The 22,742-nt window shown below is 45.0% G+C and overlaps 1 protein-coding gene and 1 non-coding gene across 2 annotated transcripts; one reads left to right on the top strand and one right to left on the bottom strand.

Moving 5' to 3' along the window:
• The first annotated feature begins 519 nt into the window (after positions 1-519).
• On the top strand, positions 520-625 carry LOC129064952 (U6 spliceosomal RNA). Its single transcript, XR_008528547.1, has one exon. It is a non-coding gene; the product is annotated as a U6 spliceosomal RNA (small nuclear RNA).
• An 8,529-nt stretch (positions 626-9,154) lies between these two features.
• On the bottom strand, positions 9,155-20,203 carry LOC129064951 (Ig heavy chain Mem5-like). The gene is made up of 4 exons (XM_054566218.1): positions 20,129-20,203; positions 19,720-20,043; positions 10,203-10,471; positions 9,155-9,262 (listed from the first exon to the last, which is right to left on the bottom strand). Exons 1-4 carry the CDS (start codon positions 20,172-20,174, stop codon positions 9,155-9,157), a joined length of 747 nt encoding a protein of 248 aa, XP_054422193.1. The 5' UTR covers positions 20,175-20,203.
• Positions 20,204-22,742: the final 2,539 nt, after the last annotated feature.

Genomic DNA, 22,742 nt, shown 5'->3' with positions numbered 1-22,742 from the left:
TACAGTAGCCAAGTGCTGGAAGCAACCTAAGTTCCCATCAGTAAATGAGTCGATCAAAAAACCATAGTACCTTTACACAATGGGATACTACACAGCAGAAAGAAAGATCTATTACCCTTTGCTACAGCATGGATGGAACTGGGGAGAGTTATGCTAAGCAAAATAAGCCAGACAGCCAAAGTCAAATATCATATGATCTCACCTGTACGTGGAACCTGATCAACAAAACAAGCAGGCAATGAAAATATGACCAGCGACACTGAAAGAAAGAGGAAACCGATGGGGATGGAAGGGAGGAGGGAGGCAGGTAGCAGAGGTGGGAAGGAAAATGGTGAGATCAAGGAGCAGGTGTGGAGGACAAATGGGTGAAGACAAGGAGGGGAAGGATTGATGGGGGAGGTAGGGGTGGGTAGGTAGGGCAGGGTGAAGTGGTGTCGGGCAAATGGAGACAAATGTATTTGAAAATTTAAAGAAAGGAATAAAACATTTGAATACAGTATTTAAAATAATATTTTTTCCATGCTCACTTTGACAGCACATATAGTAAAAAGGAATAATTCAGAGAAGATTAGCATGGCCCCTGAGGAAGGGTGACATGCAAATCCATGAAGCGTTCCATATTTTTTTAGTTAATTTTGGACAAATGAGGCAAGAGCATTCAATGGAGTAAAGACAGTCTCTTCAACAAAGGAACACACATAGAGGACCCACGGGCATGGGCAATCAGGGAGACTGAGTGTGGGAGTTGGGGGGGTGGGATGGGGTGAGCAATGGGGACAAGGGGGGACAACTATAACTGATCAACAATAAATAAAAAATAAAACAAAAATGTGTCTATTTTATGGAAAAAAAGCTAAATGGTCTCTTTTGGCCAACCAACTAATTTGAAAACTATCTCGTCTTCTTTACTCAGTAACTTTAAAAAAGGAATTTTAGCTTTTGACACAATGGTGAAAAACCCAGAGGGTGTTATGCTGTAATAAGTGTGTGTGCCCCCAGGTAGGAGCTGGACATATTGGGCCATCACGTTACAGTCTGTATAAGTCGCTGACCACTCTGCTCTAGGCAAGATGCTCCTATAAATTATAATGTGCAAAGTCAGCTGGAATTTAAAAATAAAAAATGGAATTAACCCAAATGTCATGGAGTCTAAGGCAAGGTGGTGGGGCAGAGGTCAACAGGTAGGGGACATGGCTGAACCCAGGACAGTGCTCATACATTTCATCTTTATTGGGAAACTTCAGAGCACCTGTAGGTGTATTAGAGACTCCCACTGAACTCCTCATCCTAGTTCTACTCTCTGGTGGTTCAAACCACAGTAAGCAAACTGGCAGCAACTAATCAAGACTTAGTATAAAATATCTGACTTGCTGTAGGCCCTTTATGATCCACAGAGTGATTTCAATTCTTCAAGACAAATAGTTCCTGTCCTCTTGCTGTGTGTTTGTTTCCAGCCTGGACATCCACTCAAAGCTGTTGTGTGTTCCTCTGCCTCTGTGCGTTGTCATCGACACTTGGTGCTGAAGCATGTCATCCAGGTAATGATCTTCTACATCAGGATTCTTCCTTCTCTGGTTGTGGGTTTTTGACTTTTATCAATAAATGGATAAAGAATACCAAAGTCACTTAAAGCTTCTTAAAAATAACAGAAATAGGCAAGAAAAATACAAAACCAGGTTTAGTTTCAAGAAATAATAAAGGAACCATTAAAATAACACATCATTGTCACAATCAGATTAATGTGTATTAAAAATATTGGTAATATCAAGTATTGGCAATGGTGAAAGGAACTGCATATTCATAGATTCTTTTTTTTTTTTTTTCCATTTTCTTAAAGCAGTCCCTTTAGCATATTTTGCAGTTCTGGTTTGTTGAAGGCATATTCTTCTAGTCATCTTCTGTCAGGAAAACTTATTTCACCTTCCATTTTAATTGAGAGCCTTGCTGTGTAGATCATTCTAGGTTGTAGGCCTTTGCTTTTCATAGTTGGAATATTTCTTGCCACTCCCTTCTGGCTTGCAGTGTTTCTGTTGAGAAACCAGCTGCTATCCTCATCGGGGCTCCCTTATATGTTCCTATCTTTCTCCCCAATGCTGCCTTTAGGAGCCTCTGTTTATTTTTGACAGTTGCCATTTTAATTATGATATGTCTTGTAGTGGTGTTCACTGAATTCCCCGTTAATGGGAACCTCTGAGCTTCCTGGACTTGTGTGACTTTTTTCTCTCCTCCAATTAGGGAAGTTTTCCATCCTTACTTTTCACACAGATACTCTATCCCTTCTTCCTCCTCTTCTCCTTCTAGTATCCTTATTATACGGATATTATTACATTTACGGTTCTCCTGCATTTCCCTCAATGCCTCTTCATTATTTTTGAGTCTTTTTTTTTTAATTTTCTTCTTCTTTCTGAGAGCATTTTTCTACCTTGTTCCCCAGCTCACTGATTCTATCCTGTTTCAACTAGTCTACTTTTGACTTCTGCTACTGTGTTCTTCAATTCATAAATTGTGTTCTTCATTTCCTCTTCTCTCTTATTTATAGTTTCAATGTCTTTTTTCATGTTGATATAGTTTGCAGTAAGTTCCTCTTAGTTTTTCTGTAGTTATTTATGTATTTATTTATTTATTTATTTATTTATTTATTTATTCTCGCTGAGTTAACTGAGCTCATTGAGCTTCCTTAGAATCATTGTTTGGAACTCAATATCTGATAGTTGAATTACCTCTATTTCTTTAATCCTCTTTCTAGAGATTCCTCCTTTCCCTTGAACTGGAGGATATTCCTTTGTTTTCCCATTATCTGTGAGACTCTTCTTTTTTGCTTCCACTTCTTAAATTTATCTGTCTTGACTTCCTGCCTTTGTGATGTGAATTTCTATGCTAGGAGACCACTGATTTTATTTTCTGGATCTGCCTCTGATGATGCAAGATGTTGTCCCTGTCTGAACTTGGGCAGTCTGTTTGAGATTTCCTGGAATCTACGGTCTGTGGCTTTGTCCTTCTGTTAATCTAGTCACTCTACACTCAGCAGGGTGTCTTAGGCATCACAGGGCACGGTAGAGTCACTCTGGTGGGCAGGGTTATTGGGTCTTCTTGCCCTCTTGCTGCTCAGAGAAGGGATCTCTGCCTGAGCAAGATGGCTGCTGCCATGTGGACGATGAGTCAGCACCCAGATCCTGCTGGCTACTCTCTAAGTTCTCTCACTAAAGCCTTCTTCCCCAGTCTCTCCTCAGGCATCTCTAGCCCACTCTTCCCCTGCCTTTGCCTGAGATCAGGGTAAGTGATTATAAATGAAAAATTATGTGTGGGTCCTTTTAACAAATATTTGTGTCTCCTGTTACCTGTCTCTGGAAGAGAGCAACCCTGCCACTTTTTGAAGTTTGCAGTCATCTGTGTACTTTTTGGCCTCTGGTGCTATAGGCGGGGAATCCCTGCTTTTGGTTTAGACCCCACTCTTCTCAGGGGACCCAACTGGACCTTTTAATGTCCTTCTGGTACTGTTGCCCATGTGTGCCATGCCACCATTCTTGAGTCTCTGTCTCACTTCTTACCAGTTAGATTGCACTAAAGCTGAATCTTTTTTCCGAGGTTATAAGGCTCCTCTCTCACTATCGTTCAATTGTTTTCCAGGTGATTTCTCCACAATTTATTTGTAATTCCAGGTTGGTCCTGGGAGGAGCTCAATGTGACTTCCACTCACTTCTCCACCATATTGATTCTGAAAAAAGAAAACTGTTTCTAAAAGTTATGGAATGTTCATAAAGGTATCAATAAAGAATGTTAATTACTTTTAGTTGCCACTGAAAATCATTGATTCTAAAAATTAAGGATTGTAAGTAAGTTGTAAAGAACTGGTAAGATTTGACAATTGAGGTGTAAGGTATGAAAACCGTTGCTGAAGAAATAGATGATATTTTCTTTTAATGTTAGCTATTTCTGAATGAATTTTCAAAGGCAAGTCGAAAGGGAATGTGCACAATACAGAAAGTCTGTGTACATCACAGAGAGTTTATGAAGTAAAACATGTGTAAACAGAGGTTTTGGGAGCAAATTATATTGTTCGGGTCTATATTGAATTAAATTAGGAAAATGAGTATAAATTTCAAAGGTTAGCTAAAAATATTTGCAGACTTCTTCTTCAGTCTGTCCAAAGGGTAGAACTTTTTGACCTTAGCATACAAAAAGTGGTTCTATATATTTAAAAAAATATTTATGTGTTACATTGTGTTAATATAATTGATTATGTAAAAATAAATATTGTTCATTGTAAGAAGTAAAGACATAGTATCCTGTATTAATGTTTATTTTTAAAGTGTATAAGTCAATATTCAATAAATTAATATTTTTCATAGTGATATGTAATATTTTTGTCAAACATGTTTGACAAACTTCCCAGGTTTTAATTTTTAAGAGGCTTCTTTTGACCTATAATTCACTTTGAGCCATTCCCATGAGTTCCTGGAATGCCAACCAGATTTGCACTTTTTTTTTTTAAGAAGAAGAAATTTTGAACTGATTAGATATATTTGATATGCTTAGCATGTATGGGGAGTTTTTCAAAGAAAGAAATAATAAATATGTTTTATTTATACACATATTTTATTATTAAAATTCATGTTTAGAGATTATATAGATATATCCAAGAGTCAATAAAGTTTTGATATAATTTCATTTGTAATGTTACGATATCTTGAAATGTTGTTACAAAGAGAATATTTCTTTGCCCATCTCATAGTAATCAGGTCTATAACCATGTCATTTCAAGTTTCTTTTTCTGTTACTTAGGCGCACTCATTGTTTGATCATGATGCATTTACAAATATGTTATATCTTCAGAAAGATCCATGGAATGGATATGCTATACTTTAAATTCTGATTTTTGAGACTAAATTTCCAGGTCATGTTTTTGAATGAGATAAATATTACTAGAACTTCATGGAATAACTGGATTTACAGAAATATAGGCAAATAATTAACACAATCAAAACTGATTATGGGACAGAATGAATGAAGATCACTATGGTTTTGTCACTTTTAATGAAAGTAGTGCTAATTTTTATAACATGATTCCTGGAAATAAGAAAATTTGCATTTTTCTTAATGTAGCTTGGTGAATTACACTTTACACTTTAATAAGCAATTTTGAGGCATTTATATTTTTCTCCTAGTTTGATCTCTCTGGAATTGAGAAAGGGCCTGGTAATTTGCTTATTCATAAGGTTCACTGCACTCTTTCTAGGCAATGAGTTAAGTTTGCTTTCCTGGAAGATCATAAGGGAGAACCTCAGGACATTTGGGATGGCCTCAAAAACTTAAGGAATTCACCCAAAGTTGTAAGTATTGGAGGTAAAGCCAAACTGCAAATAGGTGGCTTCCCTTTGGTGCCCAATGCTGTAACTAAAGCTCCATCTTGCAAATCCTTATAAGATTCCAGGAAAGCACATTTAAGGGAGCCTCCGTAATCAACTGTTTTTCCTGTTATGTTTATGCCAGTAAGCAGGCTGAATGGGAACAGAATTTATTGCAGTAAATGAATGAGACTTAGTTTGGCTTTTCGATAAATAGTATGATACACAGTTGTAGACACTAAAATATAATTAAGTGAAAAGCCTTCCAGGATTTATTTTTCTCTTATGAACGAAGTGAATCATAACTTTTTCTGGCTTATTCATGAATAATATTAATTTTAGATACCCAATCTCACTCCCCCAGGTTGCAAGCCTTAGACATTATCAGGAAATACCAACTCTAGACACCATAGCCACCCTCTTTATTGACAAAAACTCATCTCCCTTCCGATTGAGAGGAAGGTTCTCTTTGCTCTGAAGGAAAATGGCATCCCTCTTCAGAAGGAAGTGGTTGCAGAAAAGATCCAGTGCCCTTTCACTTAAAAGAATCCAGAGCCAAAGTTCTCAAGCAGTGCATAGATAAAATCAGAATAAGAACCATAAGGCCAGGTGCAGAATTTCACCACAGCAGAATGCTCAGGTAACTAGCAGGAGGCATACGAAGAAGAAATGGATACAAAAAAAGCTCAGAGGCAGATAGTGAACTGCAATGGTGACTCAGACAGTGAAGGAGAGGACCCAGGGGATTCGCTAGACACCCTACACCCATCATTATTTCTCCACAGGAGCCTCAGATACATCTGGGACATAGGCATTCCCTATCGAACACCAAATTGTGTATAAAAACAGACTCAGTCATAGAGGTAATGAGACAAATGCAACAAAAAACCTTTTTAAAGCCAATAAAATGCCACCTCAGTGATTTAAAGTTAGCACAGAGCCTTCTCTTCTTGCCTGAATGTGCCATCCTTCTGCTGAAACTGGGCTTGTTCTGTACATTGTCTACAAAGTAACATATTCCCCTAAAGGCAGCATTGTTTTCCCTGGTCACACAGCATCATGTATTCCACCTCCAGATAATTTTAACATGTTCAGGGGAACCCAGAGGAGATCAGTTTTCTCCTTAGACCCACAAGTATGTACAAACAAATAATTAAAACAGTTTTGTCAGATGACACTCCAGGGAAATCAATTAACATTCACCCAAATGGCATAAGATCTCCTGGATAAATCCCAGACGATGAATATTTCTTCAGATGGATTCTATGACCCTGGAGGGGGGCATCTGTACTTCAGACTCTCTCCAAGACTTGAGAAATCATAGCCAACAAAAATGAAACCTCACCTGCTCATATTAAGTAATCTCAGGGCTCACTAGGGAAAGTTGTCTTAGGTAATCAAGTTGCCTTAGGCTACAAAACTGAAAAACAACACAGAATCTCCATGAACATAAACCACTCTGGTTGTTCTTATCTTGGTACCTCAGCTCAGATGGAAACAGCATCTCCAGAATCACATACTGGAGATCACATACCTGGCATCACATACCTGGCATAAACAAACAGGATCACCATACCTCTCTGCTTGACCAAACTCCAGATTGGTTCATGAGTCTATATTCATGGATACCACAGAGACTTAAGTCCAAAAAATATTTTTTTTTATTTTAATCATTCTCTTTAGAATGTTTGTCTGTATTTTTATAAATGATCTCTATAACTTGTTTTTTCCCAGGTCTGGAAAGTAGCATCTGCTCTAGTATGGTTTCTAAAAATGCATTGGCTTTTAACTCATAAGATTTTGTTTCCAATGGGTATAGGTCTTCCCTTCCTTCACAGCTTCGAAGGAGATCAATAGCTCTATAGATATGGAGAGAGAATTGACAGTTGGGAATTGAATCATTGAATAATAATTTGATACTGCTATGACTTCCCAAGAAACAGAATTAAATAAAATTTACTAACCAACTCATAATAACTCATGAATTAACAGTCTTTTACCAACATACATCACGTGCTACCAGTTCCAGTCCTGCTGTGTAAGAAAAAAAAAGCAAAACTTACAACAGATTTGGTTGATACTGTTGGTACAATGAAGACATTTACCTGGCACCAAAGAGTTCTCGGATGATGACAGTGAAGGTCGACACTGGAAAAAGAAATCACTGCCTACAGGTCCACAACCTCATCCCATGACCTCTTTACGCTTTTTGTCATTCTGGCTCCTTCTAAAAAGTTTACCTGCATTGAGGGATGGCAGTGGGCTTTGAGATGAGAGTATTTCATCTCCCTGAGTGTCAGCATCTTAATAAAAGCACTCCCCTTCATCAGCATCTGACAGTGGAGGATTGACTTTGAAGTGTCAGGGACCCTGGCCTGAATTTGACTAATTTCATGGTGCTTTCTAATGGGAGCGCCTTCCAGGATCACATCCAACAATTCCAGGTCGGTCCTCACATGAAGGAAGGATCAGAAAAATCTCCGGGCTCATTGAGGAAGCGAGCAACCCCTTCACAGGGCACTTTCTTGACTTAATCATTCCCCAAAGCCTCCCATTTCACCAGTGTTCTCTTTCTGGATAAGGAATAAATCATATAAACTTGGGAGGGGCCTATGTATTCATGCTACAGCGCTGACCTCTTGGGAGTGCAGAGCTTCTCTGTTAAGAGTTCTCAAGCCACCACCTTGACCTCTGTACCCTGAAGGGGTGTCAGACTCTGACTTGCATATTGTGCAGGAACAAGTGTGTGCATATTGCAGCCCCTGCTCTGCCATAAGTGTTTCCATTGTCATAGGAACATTGAATAGGCAGGATGTTGTCTCCCATTGGCAAGGAAGTTCCCACTCTGCTCCCTCCTATGTGATGACCATTAGTACCAGCCTAGGGACACGGATGCTTGTGGAGTTGTGGTCTCAGGTGAGGAGACTTCTTCACATCTCTACCTGACTGAGGACTGAAACTTTGTTCTGATGTTGGGGACGGTGCCAGAACCTAGAACACCAGTGAAAACTCAACTTTAGAAGCACACTTCCATTGTTCACATATAAGGGATGTCATAATCCTTTCTGGAGAGTCACTACTGTCCAATTCACAAAACCTAACCCCGACCAAGATTTCCAGATGACGCCTCCATGGTCATCCCTCATTTAGAGGACAAAGAGGCTCCAAATGTAACTCTTGCACAAATCACAGTAAATAACAAGGGTCCTCCCCAGGGAGTCTTCTTTGTCCTTCTTTGCAGTGCATCTGGTCTCTTGAAACATTTCCCTGGATTTCTGATGTGCCCATGGAAGCATCAGTCCTGGTCTCAGTTCTGTGACTGTGAGTGAGGAAGTCGGGATTCCATCACCCTGTCATCGTCTGAGCTAAGTGCAGCCATTCAAGTTCATCCTAGGGTGTGTGACTCGCTCAGGAAGTGGATCATCACAATGAGTCTCTTGCACAGTAATACATGTCTCTGCCCTAATACATCAGACCATTGCTTTGGAGATAGGCTATGATAACAGGTGTGTCCTGAAGATGAGTATCATTCTGAGTAGCCCTGGGTAAGGTGGGTTACCAAGTGTTTCTCTTGATCCATCCCATATATTTCAGGGCCATTCCAGGAGCCTATCACAGAACATAACTTGTGGAGGTGCATCCAGGAGCCTTGCAGAGACTTTCCCTGATGACCCAGGATCCCTTTCATCAGCCTCCAAATGGGCCACATGCACCTGGGAGTGGGCACCTGTGCAGAGGAGGAAGGGGAGTGTGGAAAGACCTCTTGACTGTCCCATGTCACTTGCTCAACCCAGGAATGAAGGAGTCCCTTATGGGTAGCCACTGCCACCAGGAGGAGGGCTCTCCAGCACTAGTCCCTGGGGAGGAGCTGTGCCTTCAGGACTGCTGCGTGGGGTTGTGGGGCTGCAGGTGATGCTCTTATGGCACAGACAGACCCATAATTCACCGTGCCTACATCTTCTCTTGTGCATAGTCATGAGGAATATGACTTCATACCTGATTATGTGACTCCATCTGGAAGAGGGTAGGGAACACAGGGAACATGATCAATGGGATGGCCAAAGTTCAAGTCTGAGTCAGTGTTATCTGATGTGTCCCCTGCCAGACCCCTGAGCGCTGTGCACACAAAGCTGCTTCCACAGAAGAATGAGCCCCACAGGAGAAGCTCCGCATTGAGAACACATCTTTTCCTAAAACAGAGACACCTGGACCTGTTCTGAGATTTAATACCTGCAGGGTTTTTGGTCATGGATCAGGGCCTCCAGATCCTTGACATTCAGATATAAAAAAGTTGTGAAAATATCCTCACTGACTATGGTTCCCTTATCTTCTTTAGTTTGGTAAATGCTCTAATAGGATTACTCTTTAGAGTCACACCATGTCCAATACATATTTTAATTTTTATCCATTTGACCTGCAGAGGCCATAGTGATCAGGTGCTGGTTTGTCCTGGAGATATTCAGAGCCAGGATACCCTTGTACAAACAATGCAGCCAATACTGACATGATTTTGGCATGGCAGATCACTCTGACTCTGACCAGCGTACAGGTCCTCATTCTCAGAATGCATTTCCTGAAGCCTCGACAGTAGTAACACCATGGATACTGGGCGAGGGTCTCCCCAGAGGCAGAAGCAAGTGCTGATCCAGGAATAGTGGAGCCAGAATTTTGTCCTGGAATGTCAGAGTCTGAAATGTAGTGTCAGTGCAGTTTTACTCTGTTCCTTCTGGTGTCTTGAGCAGTCCCAGTAGCTGAGCCTTCCTGTTTCCTGCAGGAAGGTCTTTGTCTGGGCTCCTGCTGACTTCCCCTCTCTGTGTCTCTAATACAGTAATACACAGCTGAGTCCTCGGTGCTCACAGAGCTCAGCTGCAGGGAGAAATGGTTCTTGGAAGTGTCCCTGGAGATGGAGGTGTGGCTCTTGAGGGACGGGCTGTAGTAAGAGCTTCCACCACTATTTATGTTCTTGATCCACTCCAGCTCCTTCCCTGGGGGCTGGCTGATCAAGCTCCTTGCATAACCACTGGATGTGATGGAGAATCCAGAAACAATGAAGATGAGGGAGAGGGTCTGTGAGGGCTGCATCATTCCTGGGCCTGGCTCCTGCAGCTGCACCTGGGACCACACACCTGGGAACAAAAATCATCAGTCCCTGTCAGCCATGTGCAGTCACCAGCATCCCATAGACCCATGTCTGATGTTTGGGACACACGCTGGGGGGCTGTCAGCAGACACAGGAGGAGTTCCAGCAGTTTCCTCTTCCACACACAAATCTGCCTTCCCCAGAGACTTGGCCCCGTGTGAGGAGAGAGCTGTGAGCCCCCACAGCCCAGGAGAGGATTTAACCAGTATCTGAGACAGAAATTTGCATGTGGCAGATGCTATTCTCATAAGTGGAGAGAGAGTGAGGCAACTGTCTTTCTGTGCCCTGAGCACATTTCTTCTCTTGGACTGGATGCCATAGGTCAGGAATGGGAGCATAGCTTGGTTATGTATCAACATTGAAACATGCCGATGGACTGCTCTTCTTTCTTTGTTTAAGAGTTAAATCTGGACTGGGTGAAGGATCACACATTTTAGTATTATAGATTATTCAAATTGACCTTAAAAGTGATTAACACTATATGCCCAAACATCTTCCCAAGTCCAGGGAAACACATGAAGTAGACACATCCTTTCCATATTGGAAATCATAATTTCATCGGAAAGAGAACTTGATATAAATTTCATGTATAAATATTGCAAAGTAAATAATAGTTTTTCCCTTGTCCTGGCTGGGGCCCCAAAGCCTGCATGTGGCAGATCAGGTGCAGCCTCTGTCTCAGTCGAGCTCCAATCAAAATGCCACACTAGTTAGAGCTGCTGCCAGAGTCCAGCTCAGACCCTACATCTCAAACAGGTGTTCTATATGCTGCGCCCTTCCTTTCATCTCCCTTCTCCCAGGGCAGTGCAGCCCCTTCTCTCAGGTGAGCTGCTCAGGAGGCCTCCCAGGTTCCTAGAGGACATGGGGCCCTGATACCTGGAGGCACCATCTCCCAGAGACACACAGGCCCTGACTCTGTGCCAGGAGTTGTCCTGAGATGTGTCATCACAGAGGGTCATTTTGAAAACCACCATCCCCATCTTCAGCTGGGAGCCTGGGGAAAGATCTGGAGTCTGGTCCTCGGAAGGAAGCTGGAGTCTCATGAAGGTCAAGGTAACAGATGGAAGGAAATCAAAGTGCAGAGAAGGCACATCATTCATTCTATCACTAAACTAAATTGGAACACATCATGGGAATTGAAAGCATGGTTAATGCCTAAAATCAGGTATTACACATGCTCCATACACAGAAATTTCCCAGTGCAGTGCTCATGATTTAACAGCGCACAACAAGGCCTAAGACACATCTGACAGAATGAGGACACCTATGGATCAAACGTGATATTTTCTCAGGTGACAAATGTCTCAGAAGATGCCCCTTGTCAACAAGAGATCTGAGACTGAGGGATTGGGGCAGTCACCTGGGACTGAGGTGATGTATGTGACAGGGAAGGTGTCCACTCTCCTGCAGGTACTGCAGGGACCCTGTGAGGAGAACTTAGCACAGGTCAGCTGTGCCCAGCATGCAGGAAAGTGAGGTGGATCCGAAAGAGTGAAACCTTGAGAACAGCTGCTCCAGTGAGAGGCACGTTATTGCTCCAGGTGACGCGTGTGCTCTCTAACCCAATCCTGCCCCCACCGCCACCAATGTGGAGGTGAACTCAGCCCCATCCATGTTCCTGGCCCGACCAGTGATTTGTGTCCTCACTTGTCCCAGGGGGACCTCAGCCTGAACTTATCATTTTCTTCTTCACATGTCCCTGTGAAGCTACACATTTCAGGAGAGCACCTGGGTGTCTCCATGTCCCAGTTCTCAAGGAGCTTTACAGACCATGACCCCAGAGAAGTGGGACATGTTGAATCTCTAGTTGCTTTTCTCACTCCCATGTAAAGTGAGATCAGAGGGAAGTGTTGGGTTCCTTCCTGGGATATGCAGAAATGTTTAAATTCAGGGGAAAAAGTATTTCAGGAGAAAGGAGTTTCCATTCTGTGCCACTCAGTGCTGTGTGTGATGAGTGTCATTGTCAGACATGGGTCCCCACCACCATCACTGTGACACCATGACACAGAGTGTGCTGGGACCTAATGATGTGCCACCCACATTGTGTCTCCCTAGAAGGGACACCTGGGCACATGTAATGCCCTGTACCATCTGAGCCCTTGACTTTGCCACTGTCCTTGTCCCTACACCTCCACCTCACATGCAGCTCTCAGCCCAGGAGCCCCATGGCCCAGAATCCTGGACGAGGTTCCTCCTCTTCCCAGACTCCATTTCCCTGCAAACACCTATGGGAAAATCTCACGCCTTCTGAGGTTCTTGCCCACAAGCGAGTTCCTCAGAGTGACCTTCCATGTCACACCTGCTTGGACCCCTGATGCCATTCCTGCCTTGCAGGGTCAGGAGGCATCACTGGTCCTGGGACACCTGTGCACAACTCTAATTAGAGCTGGTGTGACATCTGTGGTAACACATTCAGTAACTAACATTCACCATGAGAGTGCTTTCTTAAATGGACACAGTGACTTTAAGTCCATCCACACCCTTGGACAATCATTGTCACCATCCAGATGCAGAAATTCTCTCTTTCTCACACTGACTCAATGCCATTAAATACTGACTCCCACTTCCTGCCCCAACCCCAGACACCTCATTCTGCATCTGTTTCCATGGCCTTGACCATTGCAGGTTCTCACAAACGTGGACACACACAGCCACTGTGGTCCTGAGAGTGACCCATTTCTCTGGGCACTGTGTCTCCAAGGCTCATCTGTGTTCTTGCAACTGTCATCTTCTTCTTCCTTTTAAAGGTGGTGACAGTGTGTGGTGAGGATGGAGCACATCTTGCTATTTAGGGACCTATTCCTTCTTTCGGGTTTCACAAATATTCAGGTTATATTAACTGGTATTTTTGCTGTTCCCCTGATCAAGAATGAGAGGGAAAAGCATAGGGAAGTCAGAGAACAAACTCAGGTGAAGGGTGTCAACATGTGATGACATAGAATGCAGAGGAAACACCTGTGTCCAAAGGCTGTTCTGGGTTAGGACAAATGGTAATAATTTCTGTAGTGTTGTCGTCTTCTGCCGTGGCCTCCTGTCCATCCTAGAAGCAGCAGGATAAGGAAAGAGGGGAGGTATAGACACAACCCATGTCACAAAGGCAGGGTTGATGGGGTTCTTCATCTGACTGGAACCGGGTCCACCTCCAGGTCACACCTGACTCAGTCTGGAGTCCCTAGGACAGGGGCGCACATCCTTCCCTGTGGCTCTGAGGAAACTGTGACTCAAAGGACGTACAGGGGAAATCATGGAGGAGGGGGTGTGAGGTCTACACAGGAGTCTCAAGTTTAGTTCAAGTGCAAGGACACAGTCCTGAGATGCAGGAGAGGCCCGTGTTCCCAAGGGTGCTGGAGGCAGGGCCAAAGTTCATGTGGATGCTCCAGTTTCAGGGCCCTCATGCAGAGGGTCCCAGTGGTCCGATGCAGGTCTCCAATTATCAGACTGGGCCCCACACATTAGGAAGGACATGTGGCCTCACCCAGTTCAACAATATAAAATATCTTCGCAGAACCATGACTGGTGTGGCCAGTTCGATTCCCATTCAGGGCAGCACATGCCTAGGTTGTGGCTATTTCCCGAGTAGGGAGCATACAAGAGGCAATCTCTCCTTGCCTAATGTCCAACCATGTGGAGGAGAGGAAAGTGACTCACTGTTCCCCAGCAGTCAGGGGTCCTGGCAGCACTGATCATTCACATGTGTGACGGTCTGTGCTGTGTGGGGAAGAGGGTGTGACTCAGCACATAGATTCAGAACCTCAGACTCATCTCTGCACTGTAGCAGAGGAATCATCCTCAGTTGGGGCTTAGTGTGAATTTTTAACTGTTTTGTTTGTCAACACAAAAGTACATAGACTACAGAGTTAGGGGGACAATAAGAACCCAGATGAGAAAGCAACCTTATCTGCCTACCCAATTCTTTCCTCCTTTTTTTGGATGAGGGAGGGTAAGAAATTCAAGACACATAAAAGGAAGCAGGAATGGCCCCTAGGGACAAAAGGAGGTGAATAAATTAAGGACCTTAATTGGAAGCCCTTCCTCCACCCCCCTGGGAACCAGCTTCTGAGATGAACCCCTCCCTTTAAATGCACTGACACCCCTGGTGTCCTGATCTCTCTATGGTGACACTGATGCCCCTTGTGCTCATTAGTGAACCCAATGGCTCTGATGTCCTCTTCTCTAATGAGCACTCCCCGGTGGTATTGATGTCCCTGTTGCCCTCAAGGCTCCATGGTGACAGTGCTGTCCCCTGTGCACGTGAACGACCCTGAGTGTCACTAATGGCCCCGTGTACTGAGCAGCCCCTGCATCTCCACCATCTTGTCTCCCTCCATATCTAAAAGTTTTGCTACATAAAAGTATTTTAGCACTGAATGGTGGGTCTCATGATGACATGTAAACCGTAAGGTCACAGGTCAGGACACACGGCTGAGATGACATCCAGGTTCCAGTTGGGGGTGAGCGAAACACAACATCTCACATGTGGATATTTCTCTACCTCCCCTTCTTCCTCCTGCCACTTCCTCTATACAATAGATAGATAGATGAAAGATAGATAGATAGATAGAGAGAGAGAGAGAGAGAGAGAGAGAGAGAGAGAGAGAGAGAGATAGAGAGAGAGAGAGAGATAGATAGATAGATAGATAGATAGATAGATAGATAGATAGATAGATAGATAGATAGAAATCCCCTGGTGCTCCTGAGTTCCCCTGGTGTCCTGAGCACCCCCTGGATCCCAGCCCCCGCTTCCCTCAAGGGAGGTTTGTGCCTGGGCTCACACTGACCTCCCAGTTGACTTCAAGTCCCTTGGCCACACCCTGTCACTGTTGCATTGTCTCCTCAGCTGCCCCACCCAGGGTAGGTTTTCTCACTGTCTCCTTAGCAATGATTGGCCAGGGCAGGTGGTTGGGCCTTGGCTTCTCTGAGGATCCGCCCTTTCTCCATTCCCACTGACAGTTGTCCCCAAGAGGGGACATGAGGCTGGCAGAGGAATCGGTCACTCTGAGGATGCCCTTCTTGCCCCTTGGGCTCTGGGTGGCACAGGTCTTGTCCAGCATTCTCAAGGCTGTCCTTTATTGAGCTCCATCTCCTCCAAGGTAGTTAGATGATAAAGGAGCTGCTCCATGACAAAGGCCTTCAGACACCAGGCTGGCTCTCCTACAGCCCGAGTTTTGTGGGCCAGAGACACGTCATCCACAAGTAGAGCAGGGTACTGTTTTGGCCACAATATCTCGTGATGATGTCTCAGGCTGACCAGGGAGACTTGCAGGTGGATGACCCCTTTGTTCCTCTCAACTGTTACTACCTCAGCTCCTCAAAGATGTTCTTCTCTTCGTGGTCACCATGGACACCTATAGGGCTCTGAAATGTATGCTGATGGTGGATGACCTGACCTATGATATCCAGACCCTAAGGATTCCAGAAGTTTGGACATGTGGATTCTCAGATAGTGACTGACACCACCTAACAGGACCCATGTATACATGGGGCAGAAAAAAAAAACCAGAGGCCTCCCCTGTTTTCTCAAGTGAATGCCAGTGAAGCCTCCAGGCTCAGCAATTACATCTATACAAGTCACCCAGGAAATATGAGAGGATGTCTCATGAGTTCCTCCTCTGTACAACAGTGTGTCACTATGTGCCCAAATCCTGGTAAGTCTGGGTAGGTTATTTGAGTCCATGTTCCAAAGTCTTGCTCTAAGGCACTACATCAATCCGTGTCCTAATAAGGTGTAATGTGAGGGGTCCAAACAATGTGGGCAACTAAGTGGTGCTAGGAAGCATCTAGCCCACAGCCAAGGAGTCAGATCTTTATACAGTTCATGATATGAGGTAATTCCTTGCATTCCTTGCAGCCCAGCCCTCCTGTCTCCCACAGGGAAGATTTCTGGACTCACATTGACTCCCCCTGAGTTTCTCTCACAAAGTAATGCACGACTCTGTCCTTGGCTCCCAGGCTGTCCATTCACAGGGACAGCACGTGTTTGCCATTGGCCCTGGAGAAGTTAAATTGCCCCTCAGAGAGTTGGCATATCGTGTGGTACTTCCATCCCCATTAATGTCTGAGCTTCACTCCAGCCCCTTCCCTGGAGCCTGGCAGTCTCAGTGCACATGGGGCCACTGAAGGTGCATGCAGAGGCTGGGCTGGAGAGTCTCAGAGATGTCCCAGTTTGAAGTGTCTCCCATACTCCACCAACTGCACCTCATACTGGAAACCTCAAACACAAAGACATCCTTGTCAATAAACTGTCCCCTGTCCACTATTTCTCCCAGACATATCCACTCAGATACTCAGTGTTTCTCATTCTCCATAAATTACCTGTTAAAATAGCTACAGGGAATACCCAGCAGAGGCCATGTTCCATGGTGAGTGGTCTGTTTCCTGTCCTCAACATGGACTGGGGACACCCTGATACCCCGGGCTGGGTTCCTGTCCCAGAGCTGCAGGGTTGGGGCTTGTCTGCTTTACCTCAGTAGAGGAACCCTATCTCCATGTCCTCCTACTATATAGGGAGCTGTAGCACTGGCTAAATAAATGATGACAAAGCCTCAATGTATGACTCTCCAAGGATATATGTCTGTTAAGAATTAAGCCTCAGTCTTGGACAGTTTGGCTCAGTAGGTTGCATGACGTTCTCGTACTGAAGATTGTGTATTTGATCCTAGATCTGAAAACATATGATCCACTGTCTAGGTCTGAATGGGAGGCAATCTCTCTCTCTCTCTCTCTCTCTCTCTCTCTCTCTCTCTCTCACCCGTCTTTGTTTCTATCTCTTCCTTTCCCTCTGATAATATGAAAAAAAAAGACTTATATTGAACATATGAAAGTAATAATATAAAAATAAAATAATTACTTCCTACATATGCTTCTATTCTGTCCTCAGTGACCCAACTGCTCCAGGAGACTTTGTCATCCTTGGTTAACTTAGAGATCTTGATATCCAATGATTTCCCAGGGCCATCTGTAAGTCTGATTATGATAAGTGCTTCTTTAAGGGGAGGTAGAGGGAGATGCAGCTCCAGGAGAAGAAAGAAGAGAAGTGACCATTGATGCCAGGTGACCTGTTCTAAGCTGTGGGTAAAGCGAAAGAGGTCACAGGACAAGGAAACTGGTTCTAGATGCAGAAGAATCCCATCAGACTCTCCATGTGAGACTCTTCAAGCTGCTATAAATGTGTGCCATGGACTGCGAAGCAAATGAACAATGGCTTTTATGTCCCACAGGCATGTAGGCTGGAAGTCCACAGTCCAGAAGCCAGCATAACAAGAAATAAAATGGTATATACCTCTGACTTACACATCAAATAGATTTACAATGTGGTGTACAAAACCACTCATTAAAATAACTCATATTCTATGTTTCTTTGTGAGCATATTTCAAGCACCAGCATTCTTCATCTTGCTTGTACAAGATATAACCTTGACCACACCTTTGGGTGATGTTTATTGTCCAGTGACAAGAATTTGTCTGCCACCAAACACCTCTAAAGCACTCTAAGTATACAGCCATGTTAGGACCAGCAATGACACTGCCTGAACATCCTCAGCCTCCCTCCTGATCTCTCTGTCCTCCTTGTTTCTCTCCCTCCTTTTACACCCTTCTGCCTGCAATGAAATTTTGAGAAGGGCTTTGATACAAAACCTGCCTTTTGTTATAGTTTTTGTAAAATAGAAAGAACAGTATGTCCCACCCAGTAAGGCCCTGGGATGCCCTGGCTGATGTTCCAACTGCTTGTGACAGGCTGGCCCCAAAGCAAGGGTTGCAGAAATGTACGGATTGCACAGTGTTACCCAGGAACTGTCTAGTTCTGTTTATGATAATGACTCCCTGTTGTCCCTCTCCATCAGCTGCCTTTAAATAATTTGCTAAAAAAGGAAATGAGTTTCATGGGAGTTGAAGCACCTGAAAGTGGGCAAAGGCCCTCGTGTGCCAGAGTGTGAGCCCCAAGAACCACCACTTGTGTTCTTTTTAGCATGAGTTGACTACACAGGACTCAATGTGTCACATGACAGTAGGCATGAGTCAAAGAGATTTAAGAAAAATGCCAGTTCTAAGGTGGGATTTGCAGGGTACATATGGTGTTTTCAATTATTGATTCCTGGATTATGATTGAAAGCACACGTCTTTTCTGTTTGGGAGATCTCTGTGAGCTACAGTCTGTGTAATGCCCAACTTTAGCCCCAGGTGTTCTCTGTCTGTTTTATTATCTTGTAAGGGCTTGGATTATACTTTGTTCTTTTGTTCACCAAGAGATTCCTGTCTCTGTGTGATCTGGGTGTGGTGCCATTTAAAAATTTTGAAGAACATTCATGCTAATATATCTTCTCAGTGTCTCCTGTCCAGAAGCCAAAATTTAGCCCTGTCTTCAGGATGCTCCCTTGGGAACACCATGCACTTACACAAATCAGGACAAACAGAATTGTCCTTAGTAAACCCCAGTGACTTGGCAGGGAGCCCTAGGTCAGAGCACTGTACAGCCACCAGGGAGCCCCTTTGCTGGACCTGCCAGATACACTGGTTCACTCATATCTCTGAGTTCAGAAGCTCTTGGTGGCTTTCAGAGCCCTGATGTCCACAGGATATCTGCTTGCAGGTTCCATGTAAGTATCCCTTGAGCATAGCCCTAATGCCAATGTACTTCTACTGTTCAATAAATTGCATATACACAAACACTGTGATAAGTTTCATGGCAGTGACCCAAGTATCCACTTCTCCCCAGTTCCTAACACTTGGGCAGGATCTCGACTCCCATCTGCACAAATGAAGGATCTATTATGAAGACGGAAAGAAAGCCAAGAAGATTGATGTGAAAGCTGGTGAGTGCCCACCCTTGTGGTTTCCTGTTTCCCTGGCACCTGAAATCAGCAGAGGCCATGATGAGAAGATCTTGGATTGTCCTGGGGAGATTCAGACACAGCATCAATTTGTCCACTCAGTGTATCCAATACTGATGTGATTTTGGGGTGGAGGATTTCTCCAACCTACAGCATTCAGGTCCCTCTTCTCAGAGTGCACTGCCTGTAGCCTCGAGGGTAGTGGCAAAGAAGACACTGGACCAGTGTCTCCCCGGAAGCAGGAGCAGATGCTGATGCAGGAATAGTGAGTCAGAAAGTTGGTCCTGACTTGTCAGAGACTATGGGCCAGTGTCAGTTTTCCAGTTTCCTCTGATGTTCTGAGCGCCACCTGCAGTCCAGCCTCTCTGTTTCCCACAGGGAGGTTTGTGTCTGGGCTCTTGCTGACTTCCCCTCACTGTGTCTCTTGCACAGTAATACACAGCTGAGTCCTCGGTGCTCAAGGAGCTCAGCTGCAGGGAGAACTGGTTCTTGGATGTGTCTCTGGAGATGGAGGCTCGGCTCTTGAGGGATGGGCTGTAGGAAGTACTTCCACCACCAGTTATGTACCCAATATATTCCAGCCCCTTCGCTGGGGACTGGCGGATCCAGATCCAGCCATAACTACTAGTTGTGATAGAGAATCCAGAGACAGTGCAGGTGAGGGAGAGGGTCTGCGAGGGCTTCACCATTCCTGGGCCCGACTCCTGCAGCTGCACCTGGGACCTGACACCTGGGGAGAAAGAACATCAGTCCCAGTCAGTCACGTGCAGTCACCACCATCTCATAGACCCATGTCTGACTTCTGAGACACTCACCCTGGTGGGCTGTCAGCAGGCACAGGAGGAGACCCAGCAGCCTCATGTTCTACACACAGGTCTGCCTTCCCCAGAGACTCAGCCCTCTGTGAGGAGAGTGCTGTGAGCCCCCACAGCTCAGGAAATGTTTTAACCTGGAGCAGAGAGGGAAATTTGCATACAGTAGGCTCGTCTCATAAGTGAGGGGAGAGTGAGGCCACTGTCCTTCTGTGCCCTGAGCACGTTTCCCCTCTTGGACCCGATGACAAAAGTCAGGTCTGGGAGAGTATTTGGCTGTGAGTCATCTTTGAATCATGCCAATGGACAGCCATTCTTTCTTTGTTTAACATTAAAGCTGAACTGCGTGAGGGATCACATTATTTCATTTTCATAGATTATTCAAGTGGATATTAAAACAGATTAAAATTAGGGCCAAACAACTTCCCAAGTCCAAAGTAATACATGAAGTAGACACATCCTTGTCACATTCGATAATCATAATTTCATATAAAGAGAACATGATTTAAATTTTCATGTAAAAATATTGCAAAATAAAGAACCATCTTTCCCTTTCCCTGGCTGAGACCCCTGTGCCTGCAGCTGGTGGTGCAGGTGCAGCCTCTGTCTCAGTCCGGCTCCAGAGAATGGGCTACACAGGTTAGGACCTTCTGCAGAGAGTCCACCATAGATCCTGAAGCTGACACAGGTGTTACACAGACTGGGCCCTTTCATCTCACTTCCTCCCAGGCAGAGCAGCCCCTTCCCACAGGTGAGCTGCTCAGGAGGCCTCCCAGGCTCCTAGACTACATGGGCCAATGTGTCCTGGAGTCACGTTTCTCCAGGGCAGCATGGGCACTGACTCTGTGCCAAGCCATGTCCTGAAACATGTGAGGAGTATGGGCCCTGCTTCCTGGTCACAGAGGGTCAGTTTGGAACCTGCCATCACTGTGTTCACCTGAGAGCCTGGGGGTGTATCTGGGGCCTGATGTCCCGGGAAGGGGACAGGGAGCTCTTGAAGGACAAGGTGAGGGAAACCAAAGTACAAAGTAGGTGTATCTTTCATTCAGTCACTAAACTAAAGAGGAACACAAGATGGGATAAAACAGCCTGATAAAGGCTTAAAACCAGGTTCCCTTACCCGAGTCTCAAACACCCTCTATCTACAGAAAGTCGCCACTGCAGTGCCCATCATCTAATAGTGCAGAGCAAGGACTGGGGCTCATAGGACAGACTGAGGGCATCTAAGGACCTGCTGAGAGGATACCTCAGGCGACAAATGTCTTGGGAGATCCCCCCATTGCTTACAGGAATGGTGGGTTGGTACAGCCACATGGGACCAAAGTGACATCTGTGGTGGGGATGACACTGTTGTCCTGCAGGGGCTAGGGGGCCCATCAGCAGTGCTGGGTCCCATCTGTTGTGACCAGCATGAGGGAATGGGAGGTGAGAGCCAAGGGAGAGATGCTGTGAGAACATATCCTCCAGCGAGCACCATGCCTGTGCCCCAGTGTACACTTGTGCTCTGTAACCAGCTCCTGTCTCCTCCCCAACATGGGGGAGAACTGAGTCCCTGTTTAGGGCCTTGAAAAGCCCAGAGTGTCCTCACCTTCCCCAGAGGGCCCTCAGAGTGAACAAGTCCTCACCTCCTCACCTTTGCCTGCGATGCTGCCGAGAGGTCCATTTCAGGTGGGTGCCTGGGTGTCTCCGTGTCCCAATTTTCCAGGAGCTTTAGATACTGAGGCCTGAATAAGTGGACCCTGTTGAGGATCTTGTCATTTTCTTCACTCCCATGCTAGGTTAGCTGCTCAGAGGATGCTTCAAAGTCAATATTTATGGAGACAAGGTGTTTCCTGAGAAGGTTGGGCCCATTATGTGTGACATGGTCTTGTGTGTGTGTCCTGGACAGTTGTGTGTCCCCACAACTCATCCTGGTGACTCCATATATTAGAGAATGTAGGGCCCTAGTGATATGCCACACACATCGCATCTCTCTCAAAGAAGTTCCGGGTCCTTCTCATGCCCTGCACCCTCTCAGGATGTGACTAACCCACTTTCCTTGATCCCACATCTCCACCACACTCACTGGTCTCAGTACAGGGATCCCTGTACCCCAGAGTCCTGGAACAGGTTTCCCCTCTTCCTAGATTCTATTTTCCTGGAAATACATATAGAACAGTCCCACCACTTCTGAGAGTTTTGCCCCAAATTTTTGGCAGGCTAATCTATTTTAAATGCACAGAATGACATTAAACATGTCCAAAAGTTTGTGTAATCTTTCACCTTCCAAGTCCAGAATTCCTCTTTCCCACACTGACTCCGTGTCCTTTAAATAACAACTCCCCATCTCCTGTCTCCCAGCCCAGTTACCCTTTCTGTACTCTGCCTCCACGCTCTGGATCCTTCATCTCTCACAGACCTAGAAGCACACAGCCACTGTGGTGCTGAGAGTGGCCTCTTCCCCATGTATTGTGTCTCCAAGGCTCATCTGTGTTTTTGCATCTGCCCAGGTTCTCTTCTTTTGAATGGGGATGATGTTTCGTTGTGACGTTGGAGCACATCTTGCTATTGAGTTTCCAATAGTTGCTTGGAAACTAGAAATTTTGTGAATACCTAATCAGAGAGGAGGAGCCACGGT

The sequence above is a fragment of the Pteronotus mesoamericanus genome, unplaced genomic scaffold (assembly GCF_021234165.1).
Source record: "Pteronotus mesoamericanus isolate MK-2021 breed Mesoamerican mustached bat unplaced genomic scaffold, CSHL_Meso_final contig_170, whole genome shotgun sequence".
Lineage (NCBI taxonomy): Eukaryota > Metazoa > Chordata > Mammalia > Chiroptera > Mormoopidae > Pteronotus > Pteronotus mesoamericanus.
This window is presented reverse-complemented; position numbering and strand designations above follow the sequence as displayed.

Coding starts and splice junctions, on each gene's coding strand:
- LOC129064951 (XM_054566218.1), bottom strand. CDS start 20,174: ATGAGGCTGCTGGGTCTCCTCCTGTGCCTGCTGACAGCCCACCAGG. Junction 20,044..20,128: donor CCTGCTGACAGCCCACCAGG/GTGAGTGTCTCA, acceptor CTTTCTCCCCAG/GTGTCAGGTCCCAGGTGCAG. Junction 10,472..19,719: donor AAGAGACACAGTGAGGGGAA/GTCAGCAAGAGC, acceptor TTTTGTTCCCAG/GTGTGTGGTCCCAGGTGCAG.